The following is a 23,027-nucleotide window of genomic DNA, read 5'->3' as shown; positions in this document are numbered from 1 at the left end:
GAATCTCTTTAAAGAGACCAGTCCTGAATGGAGATTTAAGGAGCATTTGCACGGGCCGAGGAGCAGCCGATTGTCAGGAAGGAAACGTTCCTTCCCGACAGTTGGCTGCTCGTTCAGTGGAGGTGAAGTGTTGCATTTACATGCAGTGATCACCTCCACAGTATGAGGACGAGCAGTCGCTATTGTGATCGCTCGTCCTCATACAGCTGCATTAGACTCATCTGCTCTCTTGAAACGATAATTTAAGTGCCTGCACGAACGACAGGATCGCCCGATGAACGAGTGTTTCGCTCGTTTATCATGTGATCTGCGGCACCTTTAGACGAGCAGATTGTTGGGAACGAGCATTCGCTGGAATGTTCTTGATGGGCTTTGAATTTTGGCCTCAGAGGGGGTTGCACTATCTCACTCAGCTTTACGAACGGGGTCTTTTTAGGTCTTTTAATAGTCCAGCATTGTCTTTACAGGTATTTCCAATATCGCCCATGCCTGCAGTGCCCAATTTGGCAAGGGTCCTCTGATGCTCAAATGTGGTCCTGCTGAGTCAGTGGTGGCGACGGTTTGATTATCTAAACCGGTTTTGACCTTATTTGCGACATTGATGGCTGAGCAGGGCTCTCCCCTTGACAAATCCTTTGCCAAATGGAAGCATGATATTGATGACCTGGAGGTGGCCCATATGAAGGAACTAAGCTCCACTTGGTGGTCCACAGTTGTTAGTGCCAGAGACCAAGCCTATGACGAGTCTATTGGGTCTGGTAAAATATGTCATACCGATTGCTTATGTATTATGCAAGGGAAACCATTCTCAATAATGGGAAGTCCCCTAAGACTCCTACTAATCAACACTGGATACAACTGACCAACCCAGATCTGACACTATATAACTAGTGTATGACCATAGAGGGATCCCCGGATCAACGCCCAAAATGTAATACCTTAACTGCTCAGACCCTTCTTTTTTTTGTCCTGTGGAGGAGTGAGTGCATGATGTGTGTTGGGTACTTATTGGGGGAGATATATCAAGACTGGCAGATCCATCCGCCAGTCTCGATCTCCCTGCGTTGGTGTGAGATGCACCTGATCAGACCATGTCGCATGCGCCCAAAACTGAAGTCTACGCAAGCCACAGGCCGGCGTAAACTTCAGCTGTAACTTCCGCCACTCTCTGGAGAAAGTTATAGTAAATGCGGTGGCGGCGAGAAGTCATGCCCCCTTCCGCTAAGCCACATCCACTTTTTCTAGGCACTTCTGAAAAGTGCCAAAAAGCTCAAATAGTCATAAATTATGGTGCACTCATTCTATGCGCCATAATGTGCCTCTTTTTTACGCCACAGTTGATAAACGTCCCTCATTATGTTTATTTCCATCACTCCCAGTCTTATTTTATATATTTATTTTTGATATTTGCAATGACCGCGTACTATTGTAGCACTATTGTGCTAATTGGGTTTTGCTGGTCCTGTTGTGATGAAACGATTGTCTGCTTTATTGTCATGGAGTATATTATACTGTGTATTGTAAAAAAAAAAAGGTACTCCATGATATGGAGACTTATTAATAATACTCCATAAGGGCAAGCAATCCGAAACAGCTGTCTATTCCCTTGTCAAATCCCAAGGCTTGATGGAAAGTCAAATCTTGACTCATACGGAGCCACTTTCAATAGGTGGCGCCGGCGAGAGGGTTCTTTTTCTTGGGAGATACCTCTTGGCATGTTCATGGTCCCATGGAGCATTGCCTATACGTCTCCATACAGGACTGGTCTCTTTAAGTTTAGTCAATGTCCAATTTTAGAGCTTATGCACATGACCGTATGTATTTTGTGGTCCGCAAAAAAGACGGATGACATCCGTGCAACATCCATGTTGCATCCGTTTTTTGCAGATTTATTGCAACAATGCCTATTTTTGTCTGCCAAACGGATAAGAATAGGACATGTCCTATCTTTTTTACGGATTTTTTGCAGACCCATTGAAATGAATAAATCTGTATCCTATCCACACAAAAAAAAAAAACGGAACGTATATGGAAACAAAATACGTTTGTGTGCACAAGCCTTTAGACTCCATTGGTCTCTATGGGACCAATATGAATCCATAGTCACTCTTTTTGCCGTCTCCAATCAATTCTTTGTTTATTTGGAAGTTTTCAAAAATGTGCTTTTTTTAAATGTTTTTCCAGAGTCAAAGCAACGCAGTTGGATGTTGTGTCGACGGAATAGAGCCCCACTGACGACTATGAGAATATTGGAAGCATCTGACGTCCTCCTCCTGTCGGACCTTAATACTGAAGAGACTATTGACGCTGGATCTATAGATTCCTGCCCCAGGGTCATCAGATGTTGACTTCTATCGTCACCTCCCTAGAAGCCCTGGCTGGTAATCGATGGGATCATTTCCCTTGGCTGGCTGACCTGTATCACTCATCTCTAGTTGTCTACAATGCCGGTTTCTATCATGGCCTCCAGTGGCATCACGTCCCTCTACTGGGAAGTTTTTCCTTTGATGCCCACCTGTCGGGTTTATTGCACACCGACGTACCAGGATGGGCACTTGTACGTGATGGGAGGTTGTAGCAAAGCGGGACTTCCTTTGGACACGGTGGAAATGTTGGATGTGGTGTCCCAAACTTGGACCGTGCTACCTTCGCTGCCAACCCCTCGAGCCGGAGCAGCGGCAGTGACGGTGGGGAAACAGGTCCTGGTGATTGGTGGTATGAATTATGAGCAGTGTCCACTGCCAACGGTAGAGATATACAACAGCGACGAGGGTAAGTGGGAGAAGAAGGCTCCACTGTGCCAACCGTCCATGGGGATCAGTGCCATTGAAAAAGGTGAGATACGGCTTTGTCAGTATACAACAGTTAGATGGTTATGGGGGAGACTGAGTTAACCTGGATTCTCATTCTCATTGGACAGGTTGAAATAGGTCCAGAATCAGCGCCAATTTTGTCCATGGACCGTGTCTAGTAGTGCAGCTAAACCTCATTTATATGAATATGGATGAGCTGCCGTACAGGCACAGCACAAGGCCAAGTATAGCACTGGTTACAGAAAGAAAATCAGATCCACATCCTGTATTATACTCCAGAGCTGCACTCACTATTCTGCTGGTGCAGTCACTGTGTACATACATTACTTATCCTGTACTGATCCTCAGTTACATCCTGTATTATACTCCAGAGCTGCACTCACTATTCTGCTGGTGCAGTCACCGTGTACATACATTACTTACCCTGTACTGATCCTCAGTTACATCCTGTATTATACTCCAGAGCTGCACTCACTATTCTGCTGGTGGAGTCACTGTGTACATACATTACTTATCCTGTACTGATCCTCAGTTACATCCTGTATTATACTCCAGAGCTGCACTCACTATTCTGCTGGTGGAGTCACTGTGTACATACATTACTTATCCTGTACTGATCCTCAGTTACATCCTGTATTATACTCCAGAGCTGCACTCACTATTCTGCTGGTGCAGTCACAGTGTACATACATTACTTATCCTGTACTGATCCTGAGTTACATCCTGTATTATACTCCAGAGCTGCACTCACTATTCTGCTGGTGGAGTCACTGTGTACATACATTACATTACTTATCCTATACTGATCCTGAGTTACATCCTGTATTATACTCCAGAGCTGCACTCGCTATTTTGCTGGTGCAGTCACTGTGTACATACATTACATTACTTATCCTGAGTTACATCCTGTATTATACTCCAGAGCTGCGCTCACTATTCTGCTGGTGGAGTCACTGTGTACATACATTACTTATCCTGTACTGATCCTGAGTTACATCCTGTATTATACTCCAGAGCTGCACTCACTATTCTGCTGGTGCAGTCACTGTGTACATACATTACATTACTTATCCTGTACTGATCCTGAGTTACATCCTGTATTATACTCCAGAGCTGCACTCACTATTCTGCTGGTCTCTAGAATGTACCTTTGCAGCAACCAAGTGGAGGAGATTTTAAGAAACCTCCTTTATTCGCAGTGGAAGTCGACCTGTAGTGTTTATCCTGTTAGTTTTTGCTGTGGATGACGGTGCCGGATCCATTTTTACCAACAGTCCCAAATAGTCAGGGACTGTCCTGACAAAATGAGGCTGTCCAGGTGGAAAATGGGTGGAGCTTGGCAGCAGGATCGGTGGGGGAAATTCTGCCCCCCTGTGGCCACCTGGACATGATTATACACCTTGATCTGAACAGACGGACATAAGTCGTATTTAGCGCCAATATTCTCCTTCTCACAAGTGTCGTCTTCTGTTTTTTCATCGTCAAGACTCATTAATTCTGTCCCAAATGTCAGGCGTCTAATTACCAATTTACACAACTGATCTTTAAAACGCTTTGAGAAAAAAAAAGTCATCCCAAGAGCTTCATCCCGGCGTCCGGCGAGAGCTTAATGGGCGACACGATGACTAATTAAAACGTCTTGTACGGACAGACAATTAGCGTCGAGGTTCTCGGGCCGTCAGTCACCGGAGACGCGGAGGAGAAGCTGCGCTCCTGTGATAAAACCTATACAAAAAGTAAACAGGCCCTGAATGTTGCCCTGGTAACCGAGCTGAGGGTTGCCATGGAGCCGCCCGCACATACATTATACTGACCTGCGTATAATTAGTCTGACTACCGTGCGTCTTATTAACCTCTCCGAGGGCTGAGGACCGGTCACTTTCCTGGCGGCTCCCGCTTTGTGCGAGCTCCGCGCCCCCGGGTCACATTATATAACACAAATATAAGTCCTAATGTTCAGAAGTGGGAAATGGGGGCGGGTGTATGGGCATTACCTGTACTCCTCAGCCGGACATAGTGCCGCCATCATAGTGTCTGCCCCAGTGCCCTGATAATGGCAGTCACAGTGCCCCCATAACAGTGCAAGCCATACTAGTCATAGCCACAGTGCCCCCACCACTATGACAACCACAGTAACCCCCATAATATAGCCACAGTGCCCCCACAGCTATGACAACCACAGTAACCCCCATAATATAGCCACAGTGCCCCCACAGCTATGACAACCACAGTAACCCCCATAATATAGCCACAGTGCCCCCACAGCTATGACAACCACAGTAACCCCCATATTATAGCCACAGTGCCCCCACAACTATGACCACCACAGTAATCCCCATAATATAACCACAGTGCCCCCACGACTGACAACCACAGTAATCCCCATAATATAGCCACAGTGCCCCCACAGCTATGACAACCACAGTAACCCCCATAATATAGCCACAGTGCCCCCACAACTATGACAACCACAGTAACCCCCCATAATATAGCCACAGTGCCCCCACAGCTATGACAACCACAGTAACCCCCATATTATAGCCACAGTGCCCCCACAACTATGACAACCACAGTAATTCCCATAATATAGCCACAGTGCCCCCACCACTGACAACCACAGTAATCCCCATAATATAGCCACAGTGCCCCCACAACTATGACAACCACAGTAATCCCCATAATATAGCCACAGTGCCCCCACAACTATGACAACCACAGTAACCCCCATAATATAGCCACAGTGCCCCACAACTATGATAACCACAGTAACCCCCATATTATAGCCACAGTGCCCCCACAACTATGACAACCACAGTAACCCCCATAATATAGCCACAGTGCCCCACAACTATGACAACCACAGTAACCCCCATATTATAGCCACAGTGCCCCCACAACTATGGCAACCACAGTAACCCCCATAATATAGCCACAGTGCCCCCACAACTATAACAAGCACAGTAATCCCCATAATATAGCCACAGTGCCCCACAACTATGACAACCACAGTAACCCCCATAATATAGCCACAGTGCCCCCACAACTATAACAAGCACAGTAACCCCCCATAATATAGCCTCAGTGCACCCACAACTATGACAGCGACAGTAACCCCCATAATATAGCCACACTGCCCCCACAACTATTACAAGCACAGTAACCCCCCATAATATAGCTTCAGTGCACCCACAACTATGACAACCACAGTAATCCCCATGATATAGCCACAGTAACCCCCATATTATAGCCAGTGCCCCCACAACTATAACAAGCACAGTTCCTCCATAATATAGCCACAGTGCCCCACAGCTATGACAACCACAGTAACCCCCATAATATATCCACAGTGCCCCCACAACTATAACAAGCACAGTACCTCCATAATAAATGTAACCACAGTGCCCCCACAACTTTGACAACCACAGTACCTCCATAATATAGCCACAGTGCCCCCACAAGTATAACAACCACAGTAACCCCCATAATATAGCCACAGTGCCCCCACAACTATGACAACCACAGTAACCCCCATAATATAGCCACAGTGCCCCCACCACTGACAACCACAGTAACCCCCATAATATAGCCACAGTGCCCCCACAAATAGTTAAGGCTGCAGCGCAGCCTGTAATTGTGGGAGGGGCATGCAGTACTTAGGCCGGCACTCACCTCCTCTCCAGCCTGACGTTCCAGCGGCGTGCCCCTCCCTCTCTCCCCTTTTCTCCACTCTCACGTTGGGTATGCCCCCTTTTCTTGGCGTACCCGCGACCGTGGCTCCCGGCACACCCCAGCCTCTAGGTTCAGGGTTAAGGGTTTCCCCTTTCCCGCTTCCACCTTCCTAGCCCTGACCACAACTATAACAAGCATAGTACTTCCATAATAATCATAGCCTCTTTTCCGCCACAACTATGACAACCACAATACTGCTATAATGATCATGGCCACAGTGCCGCCATAACTATGACTACTACGTTAATCCCCATACTATAGCCACAGTGCCCTCACAACTATAGCAAGCACATTACTTACGTAATAATCATAACCACAGTCCCCCCAGAAGTATGACAACTGCATTAACTCCCATAATATAGCCAAAGTGCCCTAACAGCTATAATAAGCACAGTACCCCAATAATAATCAGAACAACAGTGCCCCCACACCCCTATAATAATCATAGTGACAGTTCCCCACAACTATGACAACCACAGTAATCCCCATAATATAGCCACAGTGCCCTCACAACTATGACAACAATACCTCCATAATGATCATAGCCACAGTCCCCCCACAGCTGCAGTATCTACCATAATAGTGATATCTACAGTGCCCCAATGCTAGGAGCCGTTCCCAGTTAACAGAGGCAAGAACAGATCCCCCATAATAGCGCCAGCAGTGCCCCACAACAATCACTCACATGTCAAATCGTTTATAAATTTCCAATCGGAATAACAGAGGAATGCCACCACGTAGAGTTTTAAAAACAGATGCTCCAGCATTGTTATTACAGTATTTACTAAAACAGACATGTCAGGAGAGCGGATAGATCCTCTTTAAAGGGGGGTCCGCATTTGGCAATCCCTTTTTATCAGAAGAGTCCAGCACAGACAAGTCATGGGTGTGCCACTGCTGACACCTGCAGAGATCAGCTGTAATTTGTGGAGGAACTTGGCAGCAAGCGTTTTTTTCCCGACAGCGCCAAAAATACAGTTGTGTGAATGGGGCCTTAACCAGATGCGTTAACAGGGCATTTTTTACCGCTCGCGTTCCTTTTTTTCCCGGTCCATTTGGTCTTTGCGGTTCGAACCTCTTTGTGTTTCTGTACACACGCGCAATCATCGCTCTGAACCCGCCAAGACATTTGGCCTTTTTGATGTCAGCTGAGATAGAAGACGGAAAATGATGGTTTTACTTCTTCGAGCAAGATGTCAGGATAAATTAGAGCACACTGGGTGACCAGACCGGCGGGGATCGGCAGACGGCCGCGTACACAAATGTACTAGCACCTCAGCCGGCGCGCCTCCTTGTCTCTTGCTGTATCCGTCTGAAGCTTTCCACGAGAAAAACGGCAAGAATGCCAACATCGACAGGCAGAACTAACATACTGTCTGCCGAAAATGTTATCAAAACAAATGACTAGGCAGGGATCAAATAACCCAAAGATACAGAGACAGGCAGATGGCACAAGCTAACGAATGTACTAATTAGATGTTCTGCATTGTCATTATTGGTAGGAGTCCATACAGATCTGACAGTAAAGACAGCGCATTATTTTTTCTAACCATTAAACAAAACAGAGAGCGACTGCAAAGAACCTCCCGCTCTGGAGGAGCCGACGTGTCCATTACATAGAAAGACCATTGTTTTTAAGGAGATTGATGTAATACCTTATTTTCCCTGCGGGGGCACTGCAGGGAGAAAGAACTCTTGCTGCCAGGTTCCCTCACAGATTAAAGCTAATTGCTAGGGGTATCATCAGCGGGACACGGCTGTGAGGGGTTATCTAAAGTGGGCAATGATTAAAAATTTAGATCATTGTATGTCATTTATTGCAAATGGAGGAGATACATTTCCAGCTTGGTAGAATGCGTAAATTTAACAGTCTGCAAAAATTCTTCAAATTGGGACAATCCATGGCTGGCGTACACACCAAAAATAAGAGAACGCCCGCCTTGGCGTAAATTTGCACTAGGGATCGACCGATATTGATTTTTTAGGGCCGATACCGATAATTTGTGAACTTTCAGGCCGATAGCCGATAATTTATACCGATATTCTGGGAATTTTCATTTTTGAAAAAAAAATTAAAATTCCCACAAATCTGCTGAAAATTAATGTTTATTGTTAATGTGTATTTTTTTTTTTTTTGTAAATCTTTCTTTTTCATTTATATTTAATATTTTGGTGTTTTTATTTTTATTACTTTTTTTTTTTTTTTTAACTAACTTTTAGCCCCCTTAGGGACTAGAACCCTTGTCCTATTCACCCTGATAGAGCTCTATCAGGGTGAATAGGAGCTCACACTGTCCCTGCTGCTGTGTGCTTTGTGCACACAGCAGCATGGAGCTTACTATGACAGCCAGGGCTTCAATAGCGTCCTGGCTGCCATGGTAACCGATCGGAGCCCCAGCATTACACTGCTGGGGCTCCGATCGGAGGAGCAAGGGAGAGGGGATCCTGTGGGGGGCGCACTGCGACTGGGGTGGGGGGGGCGCACTGCGCCACCAATGCTTAATACTGGGGGGGCTTGGGGGGGAGGCGCACTGCGCCACCAATGCCTAATATTGGGGGGGGGGGGGGGGGTAGGGGGGGGCGCACTGCGCCACCAATGTCTGATACTGGGGGGCTTGGGGGGGCGCACTGCGCCACCAATGTCTGATACTGGGGGGCTTGGGGGGGCGCACTGCGCCACCAATGTCTGATACTGGGGGGCTTGGGGGGGCGCACTGCGCCACCAATGAAGCTTAATCTCTAATTTATTCATATACAGGAGGCGGGAGCTGGCTGCAGGATCACATAGCCGGCTCCCGACCTCTATGAGCTGTAGCTGCGATCCGCGGCACCTGAGGAGTTAACTACCGCAGATCGCAGCTACAGCTCAGAGGCCGGGAGCCGGCTATGTGATCCTGCAGCTCCCGCCTCCTGTATATGAATTAATGTGAGATTAAGCTTCATTGGTGGCGCAGTGGCCACAGCTCCTCCCCTCCTCTTGTCCCCTGTCCTCCTATTGGCTGGAGCGGCAGCAGCAGCACAGGGGGAGGAGACACTGCTCCTTCTCCCCTGTGCTGCTGCTGAGGGAACACGGAGAGTGCTGACAGCAGCGCGATCTGTGTTCCCAGGACGTTATCGGAATATCGGCAAAATAAATGCCGATAACGTTCAAAATCCTGAATATCGGCCGATAATATCGGTAAATCCGATAATCGGTCGATCCCTAATTTGCACAAGTCCCAACCCCTTTACGGTTGGCCTCATCCCCTTTCCCTGTGCGATTGGATAGAATTCTGCTGCATTTTGTTTAGCAAATTTCTCTCCATATTTTCAGCTTTTTGACCTTAATAAAATTTTTGAAAATTCAGATTTTTAATGCAGGTTGAAAATGTGATTTATAAGGCCACTTTGACATTTGCGGCACAGCTCTCCGACAGGCTGTTCCGGCATAGAATGTCAGAAATCGGCTGGACAAAAATCGTTGTTTGCTGCATTTTTTGTCTGGCAGAATCCCGGCATATTTGCCGGGTATCTGCCAGATCTCCGCCGAACCTTAAAAGGGTTATCCAACACCATACAACAGCCCCCCCCATGTGCCGGGCCCCTCAGAGGGGAATATACTAACCCCGCTCCCTGCGGCGCTTCTCCCTGTACTCGGATGAAAACATCCGGTGTCGGTGGGGAGCAGCCAATATTTAATGGGGTCGGCGGACATTCCATCTGCATCTGGCAGTGCTGCATGCAGTGAATTCCAGCAGGATGTTCTCTGGCGGAACAGCCTTCTGTAATTCACACTGCAGCTGTGAAAATAGCCTTAAATGTTAAGAAGTCTTTTATTGATGTAGAAACATGAAAGAAAGTAAGAAATGCAAAATAAACAAAAAATGCTAAATAAACTACACTTCAAATAATGGAAGAACAGAACTTTCTTAGTGAAAAAGAAGAGGAAAAAGACCAGTATTGTCCTCATGTGTTGCAACAAGGAAGGCTAGAATGGCATTTTGAATTGCACTTTATTGTCTTTCTCACACAAGAGCGCTTCATAGTTTCTTGCACAGAAGCAATGAAAATGTTCTCAATAAACTACACTTGTAAATTATAAAATAGTGGAAGAACAGAACTTTCTTACAAAAAAACAACAGAAAAAGATCAATATTGTGTTGCAACAAGGAAGGCTAGAATGGCATTTTGAATTGCACTTTATTGTCTTTCTCACACAAGAGCGCTTCATAGTTTGGCACCTGTTCTTGCACAGAAAAATTGAAAATGTCCTCAATAAACTACACTTGTTAAAAAATAGCGGAAGAACAGAACTTTCTTACTGAGAAACAAGAGAAAAAGATCAGCATTGCCCGACCTCACTTGTGTTATGGCTCTGTATTGGGGGTGACTTTATGGTGCTATTGCTATGAGACGACCTCTAGAAGGGAGGATTTTTATACTTTCCCGATTTGCCTGACAACTTCTGGGAGGGAGGATTTTATACGTTGGCAGTTTTGATTTTATGGCGCTGTCTCCACTCTCTGGAAGAGAGTATTTTATACTTTGCCAGTTTGCCTTTAGGCAATATATAGAATGCCTAGGAAATGTGTGAATTATTAAACGGCCATTCTATAGAATTTCATACATTGCCTGTAACATCTATTATATTGTTCCCCTTAAAGAGACCATTCCTCCTTTTTCTCAGATCTTAAGGTCATTCCTCTTAATTCCTCTGGAACTACAGGAGATGAGACAACCCGACATAGATCCTGACATTACTTGACTCCGTTAAGCCCTCCATTATTATAAGTGTCGCTGTAAATCATAGCAGCATCTACTGCAGATGAAACCAGTTGTCCGATAAAATGTCCGCATTATGCGTGGTCACGTGCGGAGGTTTCCCGACCACGCCATATGTTTTGGAAGGCTTTTCAATAGGGGGTTAAGTGCAATTAAGCTGTATGGGCTCAGCTGGAATCGTTAGGAGAATTTCATTATCTGGGTCGGTGGAGACGGGTAACTGATGACAACACGTCGCTGACAACTGCTGTACATTAGACTTGAATTACCGCTTCGAAATAAGCTCAGCTGGGGCCCCAACTGTGGGGGTCCACATTCAGCTAGATACAGTTGGTTTATATCTTAGGTTCAGATCTGACACAGGGTTGCTCTATGGCCTTCTCCTAATTAAGGATCCTCTAGGCAATAAACGAGCACCAAACGACGATATACAAGTCCGTCGGCGCTCCTTTAAGGGGCCTTTCCATGCACGATGCAAAGTGACCCTACTTGCTCCACCGCATATAAAGCAAATTACAAAGTACGAAGCCAACTAGCTAACCGGCGGCTGCAGGTCTTCTGAATTTACTCCTAGGGACGTCTCTCTGGTCTTTCCTTTGGTCCAGGCCATTTTTGTTAGAAGTATTCCCTAAAGACAAGCCTCTTGTAGGTTGTCCCGCTGCTAGGACCCCCAGCAATCATCTGTAATCTTCACAGGAACCTATCTGTAACTATTTAATTCTTCTGCAGCACTCCCGCAGGACAAATTAAGTATTACACCATTCCAATTGAAATCAAAAGCCCGTCTGTGCAATACATGGACATACTGGGTCTTCTAGGGAGATAGATATTTTAGAGCTGCTGTAGATAATAGGTGAGGGTCCCACTCAGGGTATTAGAAGATGTTCTTAGTTTTTTTGGGGTGGGAGGGGGGGGCCTTCTTATCTAATGCTATGGCAAAAAGATGTCCCCCAGTGCACGCAGGTGTTGTCACCTCCCCCGGTACAGTGCAGGTACACAGCATTATATACAGATGCCAGTGCGTTTAATGCATAGTCACGTTGCCATGGAGTCTCCAGGGAGACAAGTGATTAAAATTAGATCCAATCTTCTGTTGTGTTTGTAGTATTTACTCGTCGGCTGCGGGGGGAAGGGGAGGCCATGTTACTAAGCCGGCCGGATAGTGAGAGATTTGTGTGCATCGTGTGCCGAGTAATGAAGTAAAAAGTTCATGTGTGGATTTACCCCCATCCCCCCCCCCCCCCCCTTCCTCATCACCATCTATAAGTTAGTTTTGGGGTGTTTTAAAGGGCATCTGTCAGCAGTTTTGTCCCTATGACACTGGCTGACCTGTTACATGTGCACTTGGCAGCTGAAGACATCCGTGTTGGTCCCATGTTCATATGTGCCCGCATTGCTGAGAAAAATGAGGTTTTAATATATGCAAATGAGCCTCTAGGAGCAATGGGGGCGTTGCCATTACACCTAGAGGCTCAGCTCTCTCTGCAACTGCTGCACCCTCTGCACTTTCATTGACAGAGCCAGACCGAGCAAATGTCATCACACCCGGGCCTGCCAATCAAACTGCAGTTGCAGAGAGAGCCTCTAGGTGTAACGGTAACGCCCCTGTTGCTCCTAGAGGCTAATTTGCATATATTAGAACATTTTTCGCAGCAATGAGGGCACATATGAACATGGGACCAACACAGATGTCTTCAGCTGCCAAGCGCACATGTAACAGGTCAGCCAGTGTCATAGGTGCTGTCGGAGATCCTTTAATAGGACCACAGAAGTCCCAGCTCTGTCTGAACAGAAGAACATACATTTACACCAGTCAGCAGTCCTGATTTTTATTGGATGTTAATTTTTTGACTTATTGAGGGTGCTATGTCTGTCTGTCTATCCATCCATCCATCCATAATGCTATGGTCCAGACACTGCAGTCAGGCCGTAGATAATTGAAAGTCATCTGAAGGTAAACTCCTTGTCCACGGGACACTTTGAAGCTTGACAATGCGCAATTACATTTTCTTGAGCCCATTAAATATTAACTGCAGAGGACGTTCCTGAGCGATGCCCACCGAGCGCCGGGCCCCGACATAATCTAATCTCAGCTGGGCGAATGTTATCTGCGGATATTTGCCAAATGACCGCATGGTGCAGAGCTCAGTAATGGCCTCTCTTGTCTGAAGATGTGAAATTAACAGGGCGTGGACAATCAACTTTACTCGTAAAACTGTAAAGTCATCGCATACGGCGGAGGAGAGAGATGAATGTTCTCATTATCCTGCTGCTCAATACCCAGAGCCGTGGTAATTTACAGAAGTGCTGATGCAGCAGCGGGCCTGCATGTCCGAGGAGGCATCGGCTGTGGGACATATGCCAGCTTCATAACTGCAGCTACCTGCAATGAGGAGGTCTGGGATACAGAACCCCCCCTCCCTCCAGATAGCTCAATGCAGGTTGCATAAGTATTCACAGTGCGTTAAGAGGTGTGTACACTTTTTTTATTTTATTTTTAGCTCAGATGCATCTAAAATAAAAATACAAATCTAGCAAGTTTGGAAACAGTCTTGATTTAAAATGTCCTACCGTTTTGTGTATACAGGTCCCATGCACACCTACAGTATGTGTCTCCAAGTTTAAAGACTTTAAGAAAATCTAGTGTGTTAGTCGGATCCTGTAATCACGTGTTACTCTGTTCCATCTGCCCCATTCCTCCCGTCTGTAGGTTATAAAAAAAAAATTGACTAGAGGCTCTGTCTGAGTACATTGTATCTGCTTGTAGTCTGTAACCATGGAGACACATTGTTCCGCGTAGCAGATCTGTACACTAAGCTCCAGGTGATTCTTCTTTTAATCAAGACTAGTTGCAAAGTAACTAAATCTTATGTCAGATGTATTGGAGTATTACACCAACTGACTGCAAAACTATACATACCCTTTAAGTTTGGCCAGTAGTCATGTGCAGTTTCTAAAACTGGCCTCCTCTTATGGCCGTGGGGTTCTTGGGACCCTCAGGCAACAGGATCCAGGTGCAACATCAACCTCTGCACCCCCTATAACTGCCGTAAGTTGAGATGTAAGCCATCTAGGCAGTACAGAACCAGTTTTACTTGGTCAGGAGTCAGGACCACCAGACTTGGCAGGACAGTCTTGGATTTCTTATACTGTTCTATCATCCAGGGCAAGAGCTTAGCTGGGTGGGCTGGAGGCTGGCGGATCATGTGCCAGGATGCCATGGAGGTGCCAACATGTCCTTCTCAGCTATGACTAGTGTGGCAGTCTTTGCCCAAGATAAAGGAAAACCAAGCTACCCCTCTGGTCCCAAGAATCTCCACTTCTGGTTGTGCACTGGTTTACCCTTCTGAGGGTTTTGATGGCAGCTTCATGAAGTGATAGGTTGAGATTTGAGGTTGGCCCATACGATTTGAGCGGCCAGCTTCTGCCACCAGTGAAACGCGTTTTGTCCTCCGGGCCCATTCAGCTGCTATATCTCCATGTTTATTGAAGAGTTTCCTCGGGGGCAGGCCTGTACAGTCATGTGATCCCTTGATCAGTCTTTGGTCACTCCTACGCAGTCTTCTGTCATAATGATATCACAGTGAGTTACATGAAATGATAAACTCGGCTCTGCTCCATTTTCAAACCCATTATTCATCAGAGACCGCTAAGAATAGCAGCCTGAAACACCACGGGCTTTGCACGCCGCACATCATAAATATCTGCCATTTAAAAGGTCGTTTACAGACGACCATTTGTTGTAAATGCATTTCAAAAGAGCCAAACGATATTACGTCCCGTGTGCGGCTTATCTCCCGGGCAGCCGCGAGAAAATCCATTTTAATTAAGAATTTTTCTTGTCTTCTTCTTTCTCTTTTTTTTTTTTTTGCCCATCCTCACAGAGATTTCCATAAAATCTGCATAACGCACACAGGCCTCGTCTGCCGCATATTTCCCACAGGTAAAACCGTCAGGATCCTTGGCAGAGAAAGAAAAATTCTATGTGTAATTAGTTTGAAGTTCGGCGGCGTACCTGTCCGTGATCGAACGGGAGACATCAGGACCGCGGGAGCTCAGGGATGATATCGCCGCTGTATTGTCACCGCTTATCACAAATAATTAGCAAATCCTTGTTCCCCTGAGAGGATAATTATAAAGGAGAGATTTATAATGAACTATGATCGAAGCTGCTACATCGGAATGACGGAAAGGTCTGCAGAACCAGGGATAGATCCAACTGGGTGTCACCCGTCACCAGTGATTGATCTTATTGAAGTTAATTACAAATGCTATTTTCAGAAAACGAAAGGGCGTGCAGACTTTTGCAATCACTGTATTTATTGCACCAAAGCATAAAATAATAAAAATTTTGTGTGTACAACTCCTATGCAGATTACAAACAAACCCTGTGTGCAGTGTGATGATGCCGTCATGCCTCCTCTTTTACTGTTTGCAAAAAACAGGAGTAAAGAGGCATCTGTCAAGGAAAGAGAACCATCTCGCTAGCGCCACCTTGTGGGAGTGGCTTTCTGAGTCAAACTCCGACTTTTTAACAAGCCTTGGAGAAAATATCCAAACCAAATATCCGCAGACAGCTGGTTCGGGGTGCTTGCCCCCAAAACAGAAGCAAAGGGGAAAAATTCGCACCTGACTACACAGGGATTCCCTGTTGTCTGTAACCATAGAGAAACACAGGCCTTTCTGGGAGCTGTGAACGCAGAACGGTAGATTTTTTTTATTTTTATTATAGACAATTTGCTAAGTTTTTTCATTCTTAATTTTAGATGCAATAAAAATGATTGGTTGCATAAGTATACACACCCTTCAAAGCATAATAGGTCAGTGCTAAGAGATTGCAACATTGTTGCATTGGTGAGCCGCTAGAATTTTTGGGCAGATCCTTTTTGTTTACAGATTCTGTGGAATGGTGAAGTCACATGTGAATGGGTTCCATTGATGGGGCGGACATCATTGTCACGGAGCGTACCAACAGTGGAACCTCTAGTGCCGTAACAGGTTTGACACTGACTGCCAAAGGTAGGGCATGTAAAAAGCCTCCCTGTTCCTCACCCTTAATCTTCTCATGGAGGTATGGGCTTTTCCAGACAGATTCACCCCTGTAGTAGTCACCAAGTGGCAGCAGATAGGCTACTGATAATATAGTTACCTAGTTAATATGGTTAAAAAAAGACATACAGTACGTTCATCAAGTTCAACCAAGGATGATGTCAAGGGAAGATGTGGAGATGGGTTGAGATGGGCAGAAGTATCAGGCAAGTTTTGAGATGTAGCCAGAAGATAAGGTGAAGGTGATCATCAGAGAGTCCATGTGAAGGAAGCAGGAGATGGGCCTACTGTAGCGACAGTGCTTAAAGGGGTTGCCTAGTCTGAAAACTTTATTTTTCAAAAAAAGGGTCAAAAAGCCTTAAAAAATTATGCTCATCTTACCGATCCCTTGATGCTCCCATTGCAGTGCTTCCAAGGTTCTCTGCCGATCTCTCCGTCCTGGTCCCTCTTGACACAGAAATGTGTCTGCTCAGCCAATCACTGACTGAGGTGGGTCACCACTGCTCCTTTTTAAAAATATTTTTCCCACACATTTTAAATTTAGTGCGATACAAGGATATACCTTGAGCATTCAGGAACACACCTGAATGTCAGTTAAGGTTTGGGTGGGGCCAGGAGCCTTAAAACAGGTCATCTGTGATCATTGTAGTGGGCCACTCTGGTCATAATGGCAACCACACGAGTTTTGGAGCGGAATGACTCCAGCGTGGTGCTGGACCGCAGTGAAGTGAGTAAAACACATGCAAAAATTGAGTTATTTTTGTTTAGTTCAGAGGTGCAACTTGGACCCCAGTGCAAAATCTGTAACATGACCTCCCACCTACCCGGTGTTATTTATAACACTGGTGTCTTCTTATGTGGCATAGGGGATTTTCGGATCCCTCAGGCACCGGAACTGCTCGCTCAACACCCCCCCCGTGTTGATTATGTTATTGCTCCTGTCCTATCCTCTAACACAATTCTCTGGTTGGAGACATTTGATCTAATAATATCGTTTTGTATGAGAGCGCTCACTGAGGGTAACTGGAGTGTGAATGAGAAATTGTCGATGAGCCGAAGGAGGCAACACGGCCGATCCTATTGGTGTTCTCCGGCAGCGCGGAGTAACGGTGCAGAAAACATTAATTACATCTGCTTGCACAGCTTTTATAATTACACACGCAAGAAAAGCGATGCCGCCAGGACGAAACGATTTCTCTATTGTGTTAGAGACTTCAGTTTAATAAATTACAATATGTTACAATGGAAATATTCACAAATGCTTCATTATCTGCAGAGTCTGCTGGAGAAATATCAAAATGGCTCTGGTGTCGACATCTGAATGGAAATCATTAAAATTCATTACTAATTAAGAAGTCCTCTCATAAGTTTTGGTTATTTATACTGGAAGTTTATCTGCTTTGCACTGACTACAATGTAACAAATCATTTGCCTAGAGTTAAAAAGATAAAATTCTGGTTGCCTGCAGCCACCACTAGAGGGAGCTTAGTAAAGACAGATTTATCATTGAGTTCAGTGGTGCACTACACTCCCCCTAGTGGTGGCTACAGGCAGAATTTTATCTTTTAACTCTATGGCTATGTGAAGAAGCTGAGGTTTTGGAGATTTGTATCAGAATTTTGGACATCATTAAAGAGGGACTAAACTTTTTTTTTTATAAATATCTTATATGTATATAATGTGTGTTTGTGTATATATATATATATATATATATATATATATATATGTTGGTCTGTTTTTCCCCCAGAAAAGAGGGGGAACACATCATATCCATGGGCTGTGTCTGGTACTGCAGTTTAGCCATATTGAATGGGTACTGCCATCTAAATGCATCACCATATGCCTCAAATTTATGTCTGATGGGGTTCCGACCCCAGAGACCCTCAGTGATCCTAAGAATAAAGGGGCCACACTACAGACCCTTCATTCGCAGGATTGGAGGGGGTCCCAGAGGTCATGTTCACCTTACTAGATGGGTAAAAACTTTTACATTGAGTAAGGATGAGCTGCAGTACCAGACACGGCCTGTGAATAAGTGAGGCGCTATTTGAGGGTGAAATTAGATCTATTTTTCCTAGACATGACATAGCTGCCCTCTCTCCATACACAAGCAAGTCCTGACTGTACCTTGAAATGTGGGTCATGTGTCCTGCTGGGCTGGAGACATCTTCTTTTACTCGGTTTCATTGTCTTGCAGATGGGAAGATTTATGCACTTGGAGGAATGGGTGCGGACACCTCCCCTCAGGCCTTGGTAAGACTCTATGAACCAGCTAAAGATAACTGGGTGCCGCTTCCCCCCATGCCCACGCCACGTTACGGAGCCTCCGCTTTCCTGCGTGGAAACAGAATCTATGTCTTAGGTAGGCTGCGTTATTCCTTACTTCTTATTCATGTCATAGGGGCGCGTTTATATCATTGTAGTCCGGATTCTGAGACGCTGTGGAGGTCCACACGATGACATTATACGGGTCTTCCCTAGGGGTATATTCACATGTCGCAGATTTATTGCAGAAATTTCTGCAACTGAAATTCAGTTCCATTCATCTGGATGCCGCAGCGAGTTCATGTAGATTTCTGGAGAAAATTCAGATGATTGAGATAGTCACATGCACGTGAGCAGGTCCGTATGTGGAACCATTCACTTCAATGGGTCCGCAAAAAAAAAACCCTGCACGATCAGCATTCCGTTTCCGTATGCCTGCTTCGCAAAAAAATGCAAGAAGGACTGGCATTGTTACAATGGATCTGCAAAAAACGGATGCAACAAGGATGTCACACAGATGTCATCCGTTTTTTTTTTGTTGCAGATCCGTGTTTTGCGGACCGCAAAGTACATACGGTCGTGTGCATCAGATAGATAGATATGAGAGATAGATAGATATGAGTAGGATACAGTTGTATCATTATCCATAGGAGCAGTATTATAGTAGTTATATTCTTGTACATAGGAGCAGTATTATAGTAGTTATATTCTTGTACATAGGAGCAGTATTATAGTAGTTATATTCTTGTACATAGGAGGCAGCATTATAGTAGTTATATTCTTGTACATAGGAGCAGTATTATAGTAGTTATATTCTGGTACATGGGAGCAGTATTATAGTAGTTATATTCTGGTACATGGGAGCAGTATTATAGTAGTTATATTCTTATACATAGGAGGCAGTATTATAGTAGTTATATTCTTGTACATAGGAGCAGTATTATAGTAGTTATATTCTTGTACATAGGAGCAGTATTATAGTAGTTATATTCTTGTACATAGGAGGCAGTATTATAGTAGTTATATTCTTGTACACAGGAGGCAGTATTATAGTAGTTATATTCTTGTACATAGGAGCAGTATTATAGTAGTTATATTCTGGTACATAGGAGCAGTATTATAGTAGTTATATTCTTGGACATAGGAGCAGTATTATAGTAGTTATATTCTTGTACATAGGAGGCAGTATTATAGTAGTTGTATTCTTGTACATAGGAGCAGTATTATAGTAGTTATAGTCTTGTACATAGGAGGCAGTATTATAGTAGTTATATTCTTATACATAGGAGGCAGTATTATAGTAGTTATATTCTTGTACATAGAAGCAGTATTATAGTAGTTAGATTCATGTACATAGGAGCAGTATTATAGTAGTTATATTCCTGCACATAGGAGGCAGTATTATAGTAGTTATATTCCTGTACATAGGAGGCAGTATTATAGTAGTTATATTCCTGTACATAGGAGGCAGTATTATAGTAGTTATATTCTTGTATATAGGAGACAGTATTATAGTAGTTATATTCTTGTACATAGGAGGCAGTATTATAGTAGTTATATTCTTGTACATAGAAGCAGTATTATAGTAGTTGTATTCTTGTACATAGGAGCAGTATTATAGTAGTTGTATTCTTGTACATAGGAGCAGTATTATAGTAGTTATATTCTTGTACATAGGAGGCAGTATTATAGTAGTTATATTCTTGTATATAGGAGACAGTATTATAGTAGTTATATTCTTGTACATAGGAGGCAGTATTATAGTAGTTATATTCTTGTACATAGAAGCAGTATTATAGTAGTTGTATTCTTGTACATAGGAGCAGTATTATAGTAGTTATATTCTTGTACATAGGAGGCAGTATTATAGTAGTTATAGTCTTGTACATAGGAGGCAGTATTATAGTAGTTATATTCTTATACATAGGAGGCAGTATTATAGTAGTTATATTCTTGTACATAGAAGCAGTATTATAGTAGTTGTATTCTTGTACATAGGAGCAGTATTATAGTAGTTATATTCTTGTACATAGGAGCAGTATTATAGTAGTTATATTCTTGTACATAGGAGGCAGTATTATAGTAGTTATATCCTTGTACATAAGGGCAGTATTATAGCAGTTAGATTCATGTACATAGGAGCAGTATTATAGTAGTTATATTCCTGTACATAGGAGGCAGTATTATAGTAGTTATATTCTTGTACATAGGAGCAGTATTATAGTAGTTATATTCTTGTACATAGGAGCAGTATTATAGTAGTTATATTCTTGTACATAGGAGGCAGTATTATAGTAGTTATATTATTGTACATAGGAGCAGTATTATAGTAGTTGTATTATTGTACACAGGAGCAGTATTATAGTAGTTATATTCTTGTACATAGGAGCAGTATTATAGTAGTTATATTCTTGTACAATGGATATGCAACAAGGATGTCACACAGATGTCATCCGTTTTTTGTTTTTTTTGCAGATCCGTGTTTTGCGGACCGCAAAGTACATACGGTCGTGTGCATCAGATAGATAGATATGAGAGATAGATAGATATGAGTAGGATACAGTTGTATCATTATCCATAGGAGCAGTATTATAGTAGTTATATTCTTGTACATGGGAGCAGTATTATAGTAGTTATATTCTTGTACATAGCAGGCAGTATTATAGTAGTTATATTCTTGTACATAGGAGCAGTATTATAGTAGTTATATTCTTGTACATAGGAGGCAGTATTATAGTAGTTATATTCTTGGACATAGGAGCAGTATTATAGTAGTTATATTCTTGTACATAGGAGGCAGTATTATAGCAGTTATATTCTTGTACATAGGAGGCAGTATTATAGTAGTTATATTCTTGTACATAGGAGGCAGTATTGTAGTAGTTGTATTCTTGTACATAGGAGCAGTATTATAGTAGTTATAGTCTTGTACATAGGAGGCAGTATTATAGTAGTTATATTCTTATACATAGGAGCAGTATTATAGTAGTTATATTCTTGTACATAGAAGCAGTATTATAGTAGTTGTATTCTTGTACATAGAAGCAGTATTATAGTAGTTGTATTCTTGTACATAGGAGCAGTATTATAGTAGTTATATTCTTGTACATAGGAGGCAATTTTTATTAGTATAAAACAAGCAAAAATACAATAGTACATTCCGAAATGAGAATGAACAAACAATTATTAAACTGAAATCATACATATTATCAAAATAATAAGTTTATAATAACTTTAACTTAAGAGTCCATTGCAAATAAATGGGAGAAAAGATGAATAAATAAACATAATTCCAGGATACATGAACCAGAAATTACTCCAAATATACATTCTTCCATAATTTTTCATTCTCGCCCTTTCTCCTAACTTCTATAGATCTGACCCACCTTAGCTCCGACAGGATGAGGTTTACGGCTTTCTCATGGTTGAAGGGCTCACTGTGGATGGACACTCTTGTTCTTGTCTGCCAGTGATAGTATTTAACGATGGTTATAATCAAATGCAGGGTCCCCCGGTCAATGTCAGCTACCTGTGATGTCACACCATATACAATGTCTGGGTAGGTCAGAGACTGCAGCCTTGGGATTTTTAGCTTGCTGGCTATCTCCTGCCATATCTGTCGCCCTCCCCAGCACTCGGTTATAAAATGTTCCATAGTCTCCTCCTGCTGACAGCCCAAGGGACACATGCGATCTAGAACACTCAGGAACTTTAAATTGCCTCTGACAAAAAGCTTCCCATGGAATGACAGCCAGGCAATGTCAAACAACTTTGCAGGAAGCCTTGGTCCGTTGAGGAACCTAAGACTTTCCTGCAAGGTGGCTGTTGTACAGTCTCTCAGTGCTGGCTGCAAGTTATAGAAGGCCCTACAGATCTTTATATAGAGATCCTTCCTGGTCTTAGTCTCCAGATACACCTTGTCTATTCCCCATTTCTTCACACACTTTAGACTATATTCCAGGTACTGGGGGAGGAAGCCACGAGTAAACCGACCCCTCTTGAGACTGCCGCCTCGCACCCAAGACTCTGCAAAAGGCAATATCCAGTCCCTGACACTGTTCGCCCACAGGGAGCTGCTGTTTGAGTCCAGGCAACCAAAATTAACTTTCAGAAACATGGAGTCAAAGAACACCCTTGGATTTAACATATCCAGCCCACCCTCTCTCCTCTGTAGGTAGGTGATCCCTCTTTTTATTGGGTTCAACCTGTTCCCCCACAAAAGTTGGAAGAACAGGCTAAAGAGCCTAGCCGAGAAAGGTTCTGGCAAAGGAAAGACAACAGAGACGTACAAGAAGACGGGGACCAGGTAAGTCTTCAACATAGTAACCCTTTCTCTATAGGTCAGCCTCCAGTTCTTCCATCGCTGAACCTTTGCATTTCCGGAATCCAACTTTTCTTCCCAATTTAGTT

At 43.8% G+C, this 23,027-nt stretch overlaps 1 protein-coding gene across 3 annotated transcripts in view; it reads left to right on the top strand.

The window, feature by feature from the left end:
* The window catches only part of KLHDC8B (kelch domain containing 8B), a 97,735-nt gene that overhangs the window by 18,441 nt on the left and 56,267 nt on the right, over positions 1-23,027 (top strand). For all 3 annotated transcript variants that reach the window (XM_044301466.1, XM_044301463.1, XM_044301464.1), the window contains exons 2-3: positions 2,185-2,835; positions 18,550-18,714. In XM_044301466.1, coding sequence (XP_044157401.1) covers positions 2,445-2,835; positions 18,550-18,714 — 556 coding nt within the window. In that variant the 5' untranslated portion in view covers positions 2,185-2,444. The remainder of the gene's footprint in view (positions 1-2,184; positions 2,836-18,549; positions 18,715-23,027) is intronic.

Source organism: Bufo gargarizans, chromosome 7 (assembly GCF_014858855.1).
Source record: "Bufo gargarizans isolate SCDJY-AF-19 chromosome 7, ASM1485885v1, whole genome shotgun sequence".
Lineage (NCBI taxonomy): Eukaryota > Metazoa > Chordata > Amphibia > Anura > Bufonidae > Bufo > Bufo gargarizans.
Note: the sequence above shows the minus strand (reverse complement) of the source record. Positions and strands in the feature narration are given on the sequence as shown.